General features: G+C 35.5%; 1 protein-coding gene across 1 annotated transcript in view; it reads right to left on the reverse strand.

Moving 5' to 3' along the window:
• Positions 1–17500, reverse strand: part of LOC144975328 (metabotropic glutamate receptor 8-like) — a 277176-nt gene that overhangs the window by 200077 nt on the left and 59599 nt on the right. Inside the window, exon 2 of the mRNA XM_078919302.1 lies at positions 3999–4831. Coding sequence (XP_078775428.1) covers positions 3999–4831 — 833 coding nt within the window. The remainder of the gene's footprint in view (positions 1–3998; positions 4832–17500) is intronic.

The raw sequence follows: 17500 nt of genomic DNA on the forward strand, positions 1-17500 counted from the left end.
ATCAGGTGAAGTGACCTATATACAAATGAGATCTATATTCATCCACATTCTCGAATTAAACTATAAAGGTTACTTGACATCATTCAATCGAGTTCTTACACTCCGTTTAGAATTCCGAACACAGATTCAATCGCAGGATGGCCTTGAGGAGGCACGATGAAAAATGAATTAGAATTTAAGACATATGTAGACGTTACAACAGTTATTCCCATTCTGTTGTCACTATGAAGTAGCCATTGAGAAGCATACGGCTGATATAGTAGGCCTAGTATCTGCTCATTTCATGTTTTGTAGAGTAAAATGGATATTACATTATTTGCTTGTTATTATTTAGAGAATAAGCTTCCGTGAAGTACTAGGTTTGCGAAATGTTGAAATGAAGGGTGTCATTTTAATCGATAGATTATTTCAAGGTGTTAGTAGACAGGGAATTAGGCTATATAATGGGAGATCTATATATGACGAATAACACTTTTTTGCACTACTGTTGACAGGGCTTTCAGTCTTGTGTGTATATATTATGCATTGTTATATTATTATGGTTATCTTCTATATGCGTGTGTGTGTGTGTGTGTGTGTGTATGTGTGTGTGTGTGTGTGCTTTGCATGTCAAGGTCAAAGATATATGTTTGTACACCACAATTTAAGTTAAAATACTATCTTTAAGTGTATCATTATTGTAATCTTTAATTAATTGATTTATGGGATTACTATTAATATTAAGGGCATTCAAGGTATTTTAACTATTTTGCCCGTGGATATTTGAAGTACGAGTTTTATGGCCAAAATTATAAATATATGTTTGTTGGGTTTTTTTTTCAGAGTACGACAGAGCAGTGCTGAGTCGGAAGAGATGTTCGAACAAAAATATCATCAACTGTTCTGGAAACCGACAAGTGCAACTCATCTTCTGAAATATGTGTCTATTAATTGATCTATTTGAACCTTACGTACTCTGGTAGAAAAAAAAATGCGCCTCTTTTATTTTACACTGACAAGTTTGTGACAAGAAGATCATAATATATATTTCGTTGATCGAAATTCACGTCTATTTATAGTCTTGGGCTGCCTTGAGATAAGGAGGCAAAGAAAACACCATTCACAACGACAGTTTATTTTTTATAAGACATACGAGTGATTTAGGCACTCAATCTATATGGTAATACTGGCAGTGTTTTCCATTTCCAGGTCATATAATCGCCCGTTAGGTGGTCATTTACTGGAAGAAAAGTGCATCCAATGTGTCTTTGACAGAATAAATATTGCGTTCAAAATTCACAAAACTTACAAAATGTTAAAAGCTTAAAGTAGGCTATTTTTGAATGTACCCTCTATCTCCCTTGCGCTCTCTCTCTCTCTCTCTCTCTCTCTCTCTCTCTCTCTCTCCCTCTCTCTCCTCTCTCTCTCTCCCTCTCTCTCTCTCTCTCTCTCTCTCTCTCTCTCTTTATATATATATATATATATATATGCCAGCTTATTTGATTTCCCAAGCGAGGCGGGTATGTCTTTTATTGATACAGTTTTTATGGTATCGTGTTAAGGCCTTGTAAAATGGACAACCTACGGGCGTTGAATAATTCGGTGACATAGTGGAACATAACACAGTAATAACTCGTTCATAATGCAAGGTTTCACAACTATGCTTTCCTACTAGCTGCCTTATGTATATCAAAGAGTGCATGCTTTAAAAAGAATCCCCTATGTGGATACTCCCCCCACCCTTACTTATGAATTTCCAAGGACTAATGCATTTTACTCAGCATATTTCTGACCCTTCGCCTCAAAATGGAATTAAGTCGGGATTGCTAAGATATTGAAAATTGAATTTATAGCCAGAAATATCAGACTTGTGTTGAGTTTGTATGTTTTATTGAAGAGAATGGACACCATATTTTAGGTTGCTAATTTATATTTTGACCAGTTTAACATTTAATTTGGCTTTTAAGCATATGGTTCGTTCCGACATAATATCGTTTTGCGACGATGGGTCACATTTTTTGGATCTCAACTAATACTTTTGAAACTCTACACTGTGAGTCCTTTCATAGTAGGAAGGTGATATAAATAGTAACATAAGATATCATCACATAACGTGACATAACCTATCATAGCCTATCAATAGGTCAAAAGGCCTATGAATAACATTTTTTTAAAATGAGCTTTTATATAGTGCAATATCCACTAAATGTGCTCAAAAGGCTTTACAAGGGGTCCCTGGTCAACAGCAACACGTAACATGTAGAACGAGACATGACGCCTATAAGGCGATATTACAATTTATTTCCGGACAGAGACACCGCTGTTAACGGTCATGTACTCATTTTACACCTGAGTACGGTGAGATGATGTGAGTAAAGAGCCTTTTCCAAGAACTCAACTATGCGCCAATCGAGGCTCGAACTCAGGACCTTCCGAACCGAAAGCGAGTGTCATACCACTTGACCACATAGCCGCACATAACCTATCATAACCAATCATTAGGTCAAAAGGCCTTTGAATACTTTAGGATGGTAAGTTACGATACAGGCCAAAAATTCTCTGATATAATCATAACATACGTGAATCATTTACATTATCAGCAATCTAGATAATACAATCAGTTAACAATGCGGATTATACGAGAAATATCTTCTCATGAGAAAACAGAAAATGAATCTTTTGAATATATTTCGATATTGTATACGGGCTCGGTTATTGATTTTGGTTTCTAGAATAAGAAATGTAATCAAAACATAACCATTTTATATGGTATCACATCGGGTTAAAATTAGACGCTGAAATTAAATTTTAATCTTAGCTATCAAATTTGAGTTCAGCTAGCTTATATGTTCTCTTCGAGGGTGATAAATGCAAGTTTTATAAACTGCGAAAACTAAAATTCTAATGATCACCTCTGTGATCTGCCCAAATTGAATAATAAAACATGGTGGGCAAAACCCGTATGTAGATTTCAGAGTTTTGATCCGCCGATCGTGAAAATCGAAACTTCAGAGGTTTCATCCGGCCACTGATTTGCAAGACTGGATTGAAGCGCTTACTTTCATATTGTAATTTCAATAATTAGTAATCCGAATCCAATTTCTGAAGTAATGTTGCTCCGAAAGGATGTCACATTATGTTGGTGGTGGTGGGAGGGATGTACGTGTGTGATGAGGGGGGGGGGGGGAGGAGTTGCAATTAATTTAGTAACTTGCCAAACTAATTTCTATAATCAGTATGAACACAAAATATACACACTCTCTCTCACACACGCACAGACACATTAAAATACACACAGACAGTCACACACGCACAAAAGCATACAAACACACACACAAACACACAAGAGCGCACTCACAGCCATGTACGTATACACAAATGTGACCCAACGCCTCGAATAGGTATTATGTTGGAGTGTTCTAGATACTTAAAATAAAATATATAGCATAAATATTGGACTTAGGTCAAGCGTTTCTTCACTTCCGTCAGGATAATAAGTATCATCTATCACCCTGTAAAAAACCTCACCTTTCTTACGACTTGGTATCTTAATTAATTGTAAACTCAATTTTCAAGATCAGATTCAGATCGACATAATACCGTTTTAATACGATTAGCCATATATTCCCCGAAAGAAAGCCTACAATTGGTCAATGCCTGACTTTCTATACTTTTCAGACCAACAAGCATGACAAACAAAAAGACAAAATCCGACACTTAACCTCAAAGTGGATATTTTGTCAGAATGACCCATTTAAGTTTGATCTAAGAATTTTGCGTCAATAAAAATGACTTCATTTAGGAGACTAAGTTTTGTCACTTAAACATAAACAACCTTAAAGAAACTAAGTTGTAAAGCACTTTGAGAACATGTAGTTGATATTACGTTCTCTAAATGCCCACGTTTGGGTTTTTAACTAGATCTTATTATTTTGCCTTTAAAAACAGTTTTCTCTTTCCACCTCAACACCATATCGACACGCTGGGTCACACATTATGATAAAAAACGGATGGCCTACCTTAAAAAGTCTCAAGATATTAGCAACCATGATAGACACGGGACTAGAAGCAGCTCCTATGACTCCAGCCACTGGTTGCAAGCGTCGGTATTGTGGCAGGGTGCCGTCTGCACATTTATACTCCTTCACGACGTCAAAACTGGACAACTGCATTTGGGCTTTGATGAAATCCATGCATTGCTCCAGAGCGTAAGTGTCATCTGTGCAAGTGTCCAAAACGTTCAGACCAATCTTCAGACCAGGAAGAAGGTCAGAGTTCCTGTTGATGAGGTCTACGGCGTAGAGCATCGCCTCGAGTCTTTGAATTCCCCGTTCACGTTTGATGCGGCCACACGCGTGGCCCCCGTGTATGCCTCGTTCGTGAATGGGGAACAGTCCTCCAAAAATGACGTCGTTGCCCTCGTTGTCGGGCCCGTCGTCATAGTGGGTGTAAGGTTTATTGGTGGTTGAGTGTTTTGACCTTAGGTTTGAACTTATCATTCCATGGTAACGGGGATTGTGTATATGGTTGTTGTTGTTGTTGTTGTTGTTATTATAATGAACGTTATTATTACTATTTTCCAAATGTGTTAATGAGAAAAGTGATGAGAATCTGTTATGGTTGTGATGAGAAGGATTTAGGTGGTGTAATTGGGCCCTGGATGGATGGAGTGTCAGAATGTGGAAGAAAATACAGGAACAAAATAGAAAGGTCATTCTTGTTTTTATCGTGAGTAACGTTTTGGAGGCGTGTAGCACAGCTAAGGATGTTGTCCTTGATTGGGAGGAAGACTGTAGGGATCGACCGAGGCTCATTTTGTTGACAATATCATCTGTTGTCAAAAGAACATTATCTGAAGATGACACAAAGAGAAAAAAATTGTTAAATGTAGGGTAAATTGATAAAAAGAAGCTTTTATGCGATTTGAGACATTCTAGAATTTTCTTACGTGTACTGATAAAAATCTTTTTTTTAAAAACTTTGGCCAGAAATCCTATACTTCACACATCGTTCAATTTACATACCCCCCCCCCCCCCCCAAACATGTCAACATATTTCAGCCCGAGACGTGTCGTCACATCTTACAATGCAATAAAATAGTTTTGAACCATTGCACCAAAAATAGAAATGACATCACTACGTTGTATAAAAGTCAATAAAATATTGGATAATACCTCAATCCTTTGGTAACCGCCATTTTTGTACCGCTCATGTTACCAGATTAGCTGTGCTACAAACTGACGAAACACGTATTTATTCACTTTGGCCAAAAAAAAAATCACAATTACTTTAAAATTTTAACGATTTAAATGATCCACATTGGTCAAAATTCTTTAACCCCAGATAAAGCTTCAAGGTTCAGACTTTGAAACAATTCAGGGGAATTTTAATCGATCTCTATTTTTTAAAAAATAAATTCTGTTCTCACTTTTTAAAAATGTCTTTTGTCAAAAATTGACATTCGCCTGAGTGAAATCCATTAGAAAATAATCCACTTAAAATTTTGTTAGAAATCAATTAAAATTTGGCGGAATTTGGGGATGATAATGCAGGACGGAAATGGTTTGACATTAACGGGGTTCTATTAATACGATTTCCTCCCCATTATCAGGAATCATAATCCCTTTCTGATATCGATTGTACAAGATGAAAATAAAAAGTCTATTTAATAATTCTTGTCTAAAAATAAATGAGTGAATGAATGAATAAATAAATTATGAAATATATATATATATATATATATATATATATATATATATATATAATTTCTTTTCTTTTTTCTTTCTTTCTTTCTTTTTTTTTTACTTACTTACTTTTATATAGTGCAATATACACTGACCGTAATCAAAGCGCTTTACAAGGGGTCCCTGGTCAACAACAACAGTCAACATGTAAGACTTGACATGACGCCTGTTAGGCGATATTACAATTTTGCGGACAGAGACAATGCTGTTAATTGCGAGGTACTCATTTTAAACCTAAGTGCTGTGAGAGAATGTGAATAAAGAGCCTTCTCTAAGAACTCAACTATGCGCCGAGCGAGGCTCCAACCCAGGAAAGATAAATTAATCTTTAAATAAATCATAATGTACAAAACATATTGCATCTGTTGTTGGAAAAATGAAAATACAAAAATGAATGTGACAGTTTTTTTTTAAAGAAGATAATACTATACATTGACATTTTGGGCTCAAAGCCCTTCTTTAGGCAATAATAAAAACAGTTAAAACGTCAATACGTCACTCTTCTATATGGATTTAACGTAAATTATTATCGTTTTAACATGGGTTTTTATTTGTTGTTGGCTTAAGAGAGATATTGAGCCCGAAACATTCCGTGTTTATTATTACTCCTTCTTTACTTGAAAATTGTTATATTCTGTTATAGTTTGTGTATAATGCATTTTTACAAACTACAGGTTATGTTATTCGCATTGATTAGCAGTTAAAGCACTCTTGATCCAATATAATCCTCTTCTAGTTTAGAACCAAGAATGAGTTGCACCGGTGAGAAAGAAAATTTTACGCCAAACAATATTGTATTCATATTGTATTGCACACATAAATGATTTGATAAATAAATAAATGCATAAATGCATAAACACATACATAGATACTTAAATAAATTAATTAATACATCAATAAATGTCGTACAGTACACGTCTGTGAAAATATGAAATTTAAAAGATGTAATCCAACAAAGATTTAGAGCTAGAGAGAATTCTGAAAAGATGTGAGTGATATAGTCCTTGGCAAAGAAGAATAAAAAATACGATGATAAAATCAACTTTTAAAAAATCAGCCTTCGGCGATTTTGAACAGGCATCCGCCTTCCTAACTACCGTTATTCAGGAGGTTAAAATACAGCACTACTGGGGTAACGCTGATTATTTCGATTATTCTTTCTGCTTTGTTTGGCACTGTATAACTTTTTTTTTAATTTCAAAAATTGAGCTTTATATAGCGCAATATCCACTAAATGTGCTCAAAGCACTTTACAAGGGGTCCCTGGTCAACAGCAACATTTAACATGTAGGTCGAGACATGCCGCCTGTTAGGCGATATTACAATTTTTCGGACAAAGACAACGCAGCTAACGGCCAGGTAATCATTTTACACCTGAGTACGGTGAGAGGATGTGAGTAAAGAGCCTTTTCCAAAGACTCAACTTTACGCCGAGCGTGAGGCTCGAACCCAGGACCTTCCGATCCGAAAGCGAGTGTCATACCACAAGACCACAGAGCCGCACCTTATCCGTGTATTAAGGGCGTTTGATTATCTCATTTTCTCAGTGACTTGAAAAAATATTTTTTTATTCCCTTAACGAAGGGTTTATAATCAAATTCTCATTTCATACAGCTCTAGCGGTCATAATATGTATGTTAATTTTAAACATGTGATATAATAATAAAATATCAGCCTCTGTTTGCAGTAGAGTAAAGGGAATTTTCCTCGAAGGAATGGGATAGTGTTGGTGATATATATATATATATATATATATATATATATATATATATATATATATATATATATATATATATATATATGGTGATAATATACCAAATCACAGTCACCGAGACTACAACAAGCAAGCAGGAAAAATATGTAGGACGAACGGAAAATAATTTCAAAACAAGATACAACCTCCACACTTCAACCTTTAGAAACACCAAAAAAAAAAAAAAAAACAACAACAAAAAAAAAACAAAAAAACATCTACAAAACTAAGCGAACATATTTGGAAATTAAAAGACAACACGCTAGACCACAGCATTTCAAGGAAAATTCTATTTAAAGCAACAGGATATACACTATCGTCAAAACAATGTAGCTCGTGCCTGGAAGAAAAATATACTATAATCAAAACACCCCCATGAAGTCACACTCAACACGAAAATTGAGATGTACAACAGCTGCCCACATAGACGAAAACATCTACTAATCAACTACAAGTCTACGGAACCACTTCAACAAGCAACAACAATAACACACAACAAATCAAACCCATGTAACACATAGTCCTGACGATGGCCATAAGGCCTGAAACATCGATGTAGACTGACTCCAACATCGTGGTAAATATTACAATAATAATTCTCTCCATGTTACATGTCGAGCACTATTCGTACCATTTTTTGTATCCAACACGACTCAAAGAAGTATCAGCTTTTCTACTTTATGGCAAATCGGAGTGGCGTTTTAAACGATCGATAAATGAAGTTAGCATTTTCTGGCAAAGATTATGTGGAATTGCGTTTTGCCTTTTTAGGGTCCGCGTGGTCCAGATTCGGTGGAAAATAATCAATTGGCGTTATAAATTCACGTCTATTCCCATGTGAGGCTAGAGGCTGGCGAGATCTGACCTCACTTCCCTGACCTGGTGAGCTATTGACTCTTTGAAGAGCTGGAACCGTAGCCATCGTTAACTTATAGCCTGACCGTAGCCATCGTAAACTTATAGCCTGGCATTGACCAAAAAATGACGTCAAAAGACAAGTCTTTGGCCACGAAAGAAAACAAATCGTGAGTTGTATTCAATAGTTTAACCAATCGAATCACTTGTTTCCTTGAGCACTACTAACGACTACTCACTAGAAGGTGCAAAATCCTAAAAAATAACCTCAAACTATAAGTCCTTGTGGCTTCTAGTGTCAGGCTATATAAGTTAACTATGGCTACGATTGTAGCCGTGGTATTGGATTTCGTTGTGTGCTTTTAATTAGATTAAAATGCATGGCGTTTTTGGCCTTGGGTTTAACATCCTTTGACTTTTTTGTTAAAGTAAAATTCTAACTTTATGCAATTGGCCAAGAAAGATATATGAAGTCTCAGATTCATCTCACGCCATTTTGCTCGGAGATCACACCAAAATTAATATTCATTTGATTACACTTCATGTAATATACGCGTATTTGATTTGCTCTTACACAATGGAGACGATCTATATTATTTTCCATTTAATCGAGTCATCATTAACAATGCGAAATGAATTTAACGACTTACCTAATAAAATGTGTTCAGAGCTTTCAAAATGTCCAATCCATTGGTATGTTTACAACTTTCATAAACAAAGCAGCGTGTTTAGATTCAATAATAAATACCCACTCGTTGAACAGCAGTAAAACACCTGATTGATGACTCGGTTGGACGAAAATTTGAATAAAGATCGCTCCCATTTATTGTCAAGGATGATCTCCAGTTTATCAAAAGTCTAAAGCTTGAGTTTTCAAGAGTCTAAAATTTGAGCTTTTAAAAGTCGATAACTTGAATCATCATAAGTCTATAACTTGAGTTATGAAAAGACTATGACTTGAGACTTCCAAAGTATCAGGTTTTAGACTTTTTGACATCAGTGGTGTAATTTTAATCCAATGATCTTTGAAGTAAATGTTGTGACCAAAGGAAGAATATGTGTTATTCCATTGTATGGCAGAGAAGTATCTAACACAACAGCTATAATATCACCTCAGACGTATTATGTCCAGGCAATTCAGATGCTACTATTCGAATTTAATGTCTACATTTTATGAAACTTGGGTTGATTTTATATGTTTTAGAATAATGAATGCAGTTCTTAAAGTGAAAAAAAAAAACCTCCAAAATCTCATACTTCAGATTTGTCAAATTGGATATAGTTCTTGAAGTGAAAGAACCCCAACAATCTTATCCTTCTGGTTTGTACCATTCATAAAGTGAAAAACCCAAAAATGCTAATATTTCTGATTTGTCCCATTGGGTATCGTTATTAAAGTGAAAATGAACCCCAATATTCTCATTCTTCTGGTTTGTCCCATTGGGACAATTAAAGTGAAAATCAAATCCTAAAAACATTTTCCTTCTGGTCATTATAACTTAAATATTACTTGATTACCACCCCCTCCCCCTCCCGACAAAATACCGTCTTGAGACGATAAATTACACATACATATAATATCTGATCTCAATAACATTATTGGCTGGGAGTTAAGTTATATCGCATTGTAACAAAGTCCAGCAGTGTTGAAGGTATCTATTGAATGACCTTGTAAACTTCATCGTACTTAGGCACTTTGTGTTCATTACACTATTCGACACGGGTATAAACGCGTACATAGATTGAAAGAATCCTATTAAAGAAATAGAGAGTTGCTAGACTAGATGTATGAAATGGAAATTTTGTTTCATGAGCTTTTTGAACTTTTATATAGCGCAATATCCACTAAACGTGCTTAAAACACTTTACATGGGGTTCCTGACCAGCAACAGCAACTTTTAACATGGAGGACGAGACATGGCGCCTGTCAAGCGATATTACATTTTTTATTCGGACAGAGACAACGTTGTTTCAGGCCAGGTACTCATTTTGCACACGATTTCGGTGAGAGAATGTAAGTAAATGTAAGCCTTCTCCAGGGACTCAACTATGCGCCGAGCGAGGCTCGACCACAGGACCTTCCGATCCGGAAGCGAGTGTCATATCACTAACTAGATCACATAGCCGCAAATTTGGTTTCATGAACCATCATGAATCGTATCTAGCATAATGAAATCTCTGATACACTTCAATAAATTGTGAATGTTTATTTATTTCCTAATTTATAAACAAACTTTAAAAATGCCCCCCCCCCCTCCCTCCTCCATCCACGTCATCAAAAGCAAACAAAATTCAGAGGAAAATGAAGCTTATTGATGCATTTTCATCTCTTGCTCCATCTCAGATCGGAAACCAAAAAAAAAACAGGCCGGAAGCTGTGGATGAAGGAAGATGTGCGTGAGACAGATTGCAATGAAGTTCGATCCGACTTCCGGTATTCCATAAGCAAATAAAACAGTTTAGTTCATTGATCCAAAACAAAATGAATTTAGTGTTATTCAATCAAAGCCGTCAATTTGGGAGAAACGGTTTGCTCTTTCGAATGATTCAATTTTGTATTTTAAGCATTCGTTCAATTAATTTGGTTCAGGTGACTTGCCTCACGTGTAGCAACACCATCTGGGTCTAAATAAATTAATTATGACATGACGTGATCAGAGAATAGCACAATTTTTTGAAGCCTATTAAATAAGATGGATTGGTTTCTTTACGTTCTACATCAATCTTTACGTTAAAAACATCTCGGAATTCAAGGATTGCTTTGATTGTTGATTGGATGAATCGTGAACATTATTGATCAAATAATGACATAATGAATAACAAATTGTCCTCATATCATCTAAGCCCGGAGTTTATCACAATTTTCATGGGATTAAACGTATAATGGCTATAGGCTTCAACAGTCGTCACGTCACATTCCCTCGTAATGATGCAAAGTAACTTAGTAACTGGTTCTAAACCATCGTAGCAATGGTGGACGCCCTTATGAAATACTTCTCCAACGAGCAAAAAAATAAAATAAATCTATTTGATACATCCTGAGGTTTTGACAAGAAAAAGTATTTGATGAAAGTGAATAATAATAATAATAATAATAATAATAATAATAATAATAATAATAATAATAATAATAATAATAATAATAATAATAATAATAATAACAATAATAATAATAATAATAATAATAATAATAATAATAATAATAATAATAATAATAATAATAATAATAATAATAATAATAATAATAAATGTTCATTTATATAGCGCTTATGCCGAAGCTTTGATGCACATTGACCATCAGTAAAAAAAAAACCATTACACACTGCAGATTCGGACATACGAACAAAAGCTCACACGCATCCAATTACACACACACACACTTAAACACACACACACACATCCATATACACACTGTACATAAATATATTACTCACATACACACAAACACACACGTATATACATACTATATATATATATATATATATATATATATATATATGTATATATATATATATATATTACATATATATACATATATATATATATATATATATATATATATATATATGAAACAAATACATAAAATACATTAGAAGATTTATACACTCTATTTCCTTTTTATAATTATTACTCAGATGTCTAACTGAAAAAGGACTTTACAGAGCTCCCTACTACGACGAAAATTTCGTAGAACCACGAATTTTCAGCATACATATAACAGCTTTGATATGAGTGCTAATAAATAAATACGTGATCATGACCCAGACATGGTTTAAGCCCTTATTCAACCACCTACTTACTAAACAACTGTTTTTACTATCTCTTGTCAGTCGAAATGCACTATTACTTCTCGACCATCAAAGCCAGAACTAATCGTTCACTTACCGATTTATAACCGGAAGTACACGGGTCCAATACTTATTTATCAACCCTTGACATGGGCTTTTTTTCATTTCCTGCCTTTCACTTCATAGTTCTTTCTTTATTTCTTTAACCAGTCAATTGCCGCACTCTAGAAAAAAAAACCCGTATTTTAAAATTTGGCCAGAAAAACTTATCCGTCAAATATCGATTTATTTAAGAGACCTTCACCTTGGCAAAAAATCTCAAAAACTGCGACCTCGCAAGGTCCCAGGTTTAAGAGTGCTTTGCCAAGGTGAGATCATTTAAATCGATCGATATTTGAAGGACGAGTTTTCTGGCCAAATTTTAAAATACGAGTATTTCGAGAATACGATAGTTAATTGGTTAAAGCCGGGGTATAATATAATATGAAGGCCATGATCGATTCATTTAACAAGCACAATGAAATAGCAATTATGTGCCATAATCATTGGAATATTATCACTGAAGATTGATTGTAAATCGATACAACAGTAATCGGCACATTACATATAATAGTGCAATTGAATCTATGGGTATTTCTAAAGATATTATTATGAATTATTGTCAAGGACAAACCAAGCCATGGTAACTGTTTTTAGATGATCATACAAGAACGACTGCGAATTTATATTATAACGAACTTCTTATGTTTCACGATGCTCAATTAACCTCAAAACGCTTCATTCGCTTCCCAAAATGGCTAGCTATATGAATACAAATTTGCATTTAAATACAACACAAGTGACATATAAGGCGCGATTTACATTCTTGCACTGAGCACCGAGGGTGGTTCCGAAAGCTAAATTGGCAAAGCACTTCCTTCAAAGACAAATTGGCCGAGACAGGGGTATCTATAGTAATAATATGATGTCCTAGGCCGGGCATCAATATTGGATGAAGTCGATATATTTTTACACTCTCCCCCACCATTGTCCACACAGCAGTGATTCTTTTGTTGTGTCCGCTTGGCGAAAAGTACTTTTACTGTGTGACAGACCTGCGTCCAATCCAAGGGTAGCTAGCAATTGTTAGTGTTTAACGCTGCCTAAACCGGGATAAAATCCGACTTAATAAACCTCATGTCTTTGAAGGACTTCAACTGCGAACTGAAGTTCTCATAGAAGTTTTTTTTTCACTGCTTATACAAATATAATTGTTACCTCAATCAAGTGTATAGATAGTTCAAAGATGACGTCACTCAGGTCTTTGTTATTGTTTTTGGCCATCCGCGCGTATGAGTAATCCTCACTGAACTGTAATAACCTGACTATAAACGTTCATGGGTACACACAGTTTTGTGTGTTGGTCCGTTATACTTCCGGATGGCAATGTTATGAGCTTCTTAGCCAAGCGCATACTATCTATATAGTAACTTGCCGAAGAGCACAGCACCAGTGTTAAAATACGCAATCAGCGTCACATATTATTATTATAATAATAATGCTGAAAAATAATAATGCTGAAAACTTATATAGCGCTATAACTCCGAGACACCAGACTCTAAGCGCTTAAATTACAAATTACTTTGGCTGAAACATACTCATTCACACACACAAGCACACACACACACACACATACACACACACAACACAACACACAACACAAACCAAACCTATCTTGCTTCTCATACCATCTACTAAAATCGAAACAAATATGTTTTAAGCGAACGTTTAAAAATAGACAAAGATTCTTTTTCACGAATGCTCTGCGGTAAGGCGTTCCAAATAGAGGGTCCGAAATGAGAAAAGGATCTCATTCCAGCATTTTTCCGAATTCGAGGGACAACTAGTTTTGTGGAATCACTGGCCGAACGTAAGGGGCGGGGTTTTGAATATCTTTCAATTAGTTCTGAAAGGTAGGAAGGGGCAGTACCTTCAAGACAACGATACACTAAAACACAAGCTTTGAATTTAATTCTTTTCTCAACAGGCAGCCAATGCAGGTCATGAAGTAGAGGTCCGGCAGAGTCGCACCTACGCTTCATAAATACTAGTCTGGCAGCGCTGTTTTGGACAATCTGAAGACGTTTCAGATTGTATTGCGAAACGCCAAACAACAGAGCATTACAATAATCCAATTTCGATAGTACGAGGGACACAACCAGGTGCTTGGTCACATCCTCAGATATGAACCGTCTAATGGAAGCAATCTTTTTTAGTTGGAAAAAGAGAGATCTAACCAAATTATTAACCTGATGCTCCATCGACAGTCCAGAGTCTAAGAATGTGCCAAGGTTTTTCACTTTGTCAACAATTTGAATAGAGGCATCCCCCAACTTCAAATCTGTTTCACTTTTCCACTTCCTGTTCCCCACATACAGCACCTCCGTCTTATCATCATTCAGTTTCAGTCTGTTCTCATTCATCCATTTCTTAACACTTTGGATACAATTTTTACTATTGGCTGATACTTCTTGTAAATTTCTCATATTGGAAACGCAGTACAATTGCGTATCATCAGCGTATTGATGGTAAGACAGACCAAAACTTCTGATGATTTTAGACAGAGGGCCAACAAAAAGAACGGGTCCAAGTACTGAACCCTGGGGAACCCCACAATCAAGAAAGATTTCCTCCGATCTATATTCATCCACCGTAATAATCTGTTTACGATTAAACAAATATGACCTAAACCAATCAAGCGCTGCACCAGACACGCCATAAGTAATTTCAAGACGTTTGAGAAGAAGATTGTGATCAATAGTATCAAAAGCAGACGATAGGTCAAGCAAATTCAGCAAAGAACATGAACCATTGTCTATAACAGAGAGGAGATCATTAACAACCCTAACAAGTGCGGTTTCCGTCGAATGATGTTGCCTATAAGCAGACTGAAATTTTTCTTCAAGACAATTATTTTTAAGATGAGACAGTAATTGTTTCAAAAAAAGCTTTTCTAAGATCTTAGAGAGAAAAGGAAGATTAGAGACAGGGCGATAATAAATCCTTTTAATAAAGCTATCCAGAAGAGAGTGGGTGACACTCAACCAACTGGGCAAGAACTAAAGTGATGAAGCAAGACATGTCAAAAGTGACGTTTTTCCACGGACAGTCTGTGTACGTGCGGACATCCAAGGCAGCAGCCTCTTATGGTTCTCACACTACTATGTTAATACGATCGACCCAATCAGCAAACTCCGGTCCGCATTCGTGCACCGTCGCGAACCCGCCTGGTAGCATCGTCACAACACACCGTTCGACTAGATGCTCTGCAGTTTCGGGTTCTTGCCCACATCGGGATATCCAAGGCAGTCCATGGAACACATTCTCTTGGAGACTGACGTGCACTGACACTGACAATGACTTCAGAACCTGCAGCTATGACACGGAACCAGCACTGGTGTGAAACGATACGATGATGATGATCATAAGAAATGACCAACCGCCCCAAAATGGATTCAAATCCTGGTAACTCAGTTGCTGAAATTTGATTTCATAGTCAAAATCTTAAATAACAATGTGAAATTGAATGTAAGCTTCAATTTGATATACGATAACAGATAAAATGGACGTTTCATTATCTCATTAATTCGTCTATAATATTTCATTCATCCTGTTTTGTTGATAAAGGGGATACCGGAAACGTCTGTTTTATCCGTTTTCTATATTAAATTGAAGCTTAAATTCAATTTTACATTGTTATATATTTTTTCGAGCTTCGAGCAGGAACATTAACATTAGTCAAAATCGTATGATACTTGGTCTCCGATTATTCGTGACGTCTTATCTTATCTTGTCTTACTAAAGGCTTAATAAGAATTATCCTTTAAATGCCTTATACAATAGTTTATAATTACAGAATCTCATATAGCTTGTATTGTATCATTCCAGACGCCCCATCTCTGGATAGTTGAAATGCCAAAAGTTAATCGACTTTATATTCAAAGATAGAAAACGTGTGCTAAGTTTATATGTTTGATTTTAAAACAACGGATACAGATAGTGACAAAGACTAAAATCGTACATTTCTGGTCAATTCAACTTTATAATGACGTTTTGGTACCTGGTGAATTCCGATGTAATACCGTATTGGGAGAATAATATGTCCTATTCAGTAACGATCAAATAATATTGAAAGTCAACTCCTCATAAAAAACAGATCCAAATGCATCGTATCTATTTATAAGTTGTTCAAGTTATAAAATTCGTTATCACATTTTTTTTTGAAAAGTTTTGTATTGTCTTGATTTGATGCGGCTATTTAGTCTAGTGGTATAAGACACTCGCTTTCGGACCAGAAGGTCATGGGTTAGAGCCTCGCTCGGCGCATAGTTGATCCCTTGGAAAAGTCTTTTTACTCACGTTCTCTCACGGTACTCAGGTGTAAAATGAGTACCTGGCCGTTAACAGCCTTGTCTCTGTCCGAAAAAATTGTAACATTGCCTAACGGGCGTCATGTCCCGTCCGACATGTTAAGTGTTACTGTTGGCCAGGGACCCCTTGTAAAGCGCTTTGAGCAAGTTTAGTGGATATTGCGCTATATAAATGTTCAATTTTTTTTCATTTTTTTTTTAGCATTGGGGGGTTTTGCCCATGTTTATTAGATACGTTGTTTGGATCCTAATTATCGGGTTCATTCTTTTTCATTCCTTTAAAAATCCCAACTGTTTATTATTTTCCAATTGCAATTGTGTAGTCGTGTTCTCATTAATTAGTTAGGAAACAAGCATATAAACATGTTAACGAATGGATTTACAAGGAAATACAAAAACAAGATATTATGTAACACTCTTTAAATTCTGAGACAATCGATTACTTTACATTGTTAACCTATCTAATTCTACAACAGAGACAATTGAAACATCTAGAAATACAACACATTATATTTCTTGTGGTTCCTATATCTTTATAATTAGTATTATTATTATTATCACTAACTTTACGATCATCGCAAATTATTGCCTCGTATCGTCTTCCCTTGAATTATATCGATTTTGTCGTTAAATCGATTATACGTTTTGCCAAGGACTATATTATGCTGTAAAGTCTTTAGAATAACAGGCCGTTGTAGTTTGTAAGGAATACAGAAGAATCGAAATATTGAAGTGGGATGTGAATGCCAGATAATTATAGTCAACCACGCTATTATTTGCTCAAAAACAAAGACAATGATTTGTCGACGGATCCGTTGCAATTTTAATAGGAACCTCACTTAGACTCTTTGCCAAACAGTAAATAAGTGTTTTATATTTTAAAGATCAATTTGAATAGAAAAAAAAACATGCCTTAACTGTGACTCATACTTTTGTGGATAAGGATGTTTATTTATATTTAAACACTCGAAA

This window comes from Berghia stephanieae, chromosome 6, assembly GCF_034508935.2.
Source record: "Berghia stephanieae isolate SIO BIC M18660-M18661 chromosome 6, UCSD_Bste_1.3, whole genome shotgun sequence".
NCBI classification, from domain to species: domain Eukaryota; kingdom Metazoa; phylum Mollusca; class Gastropoda; order Nudibranchia; family Aeolidiidae; genus Berghia; species Berghia stephanieae.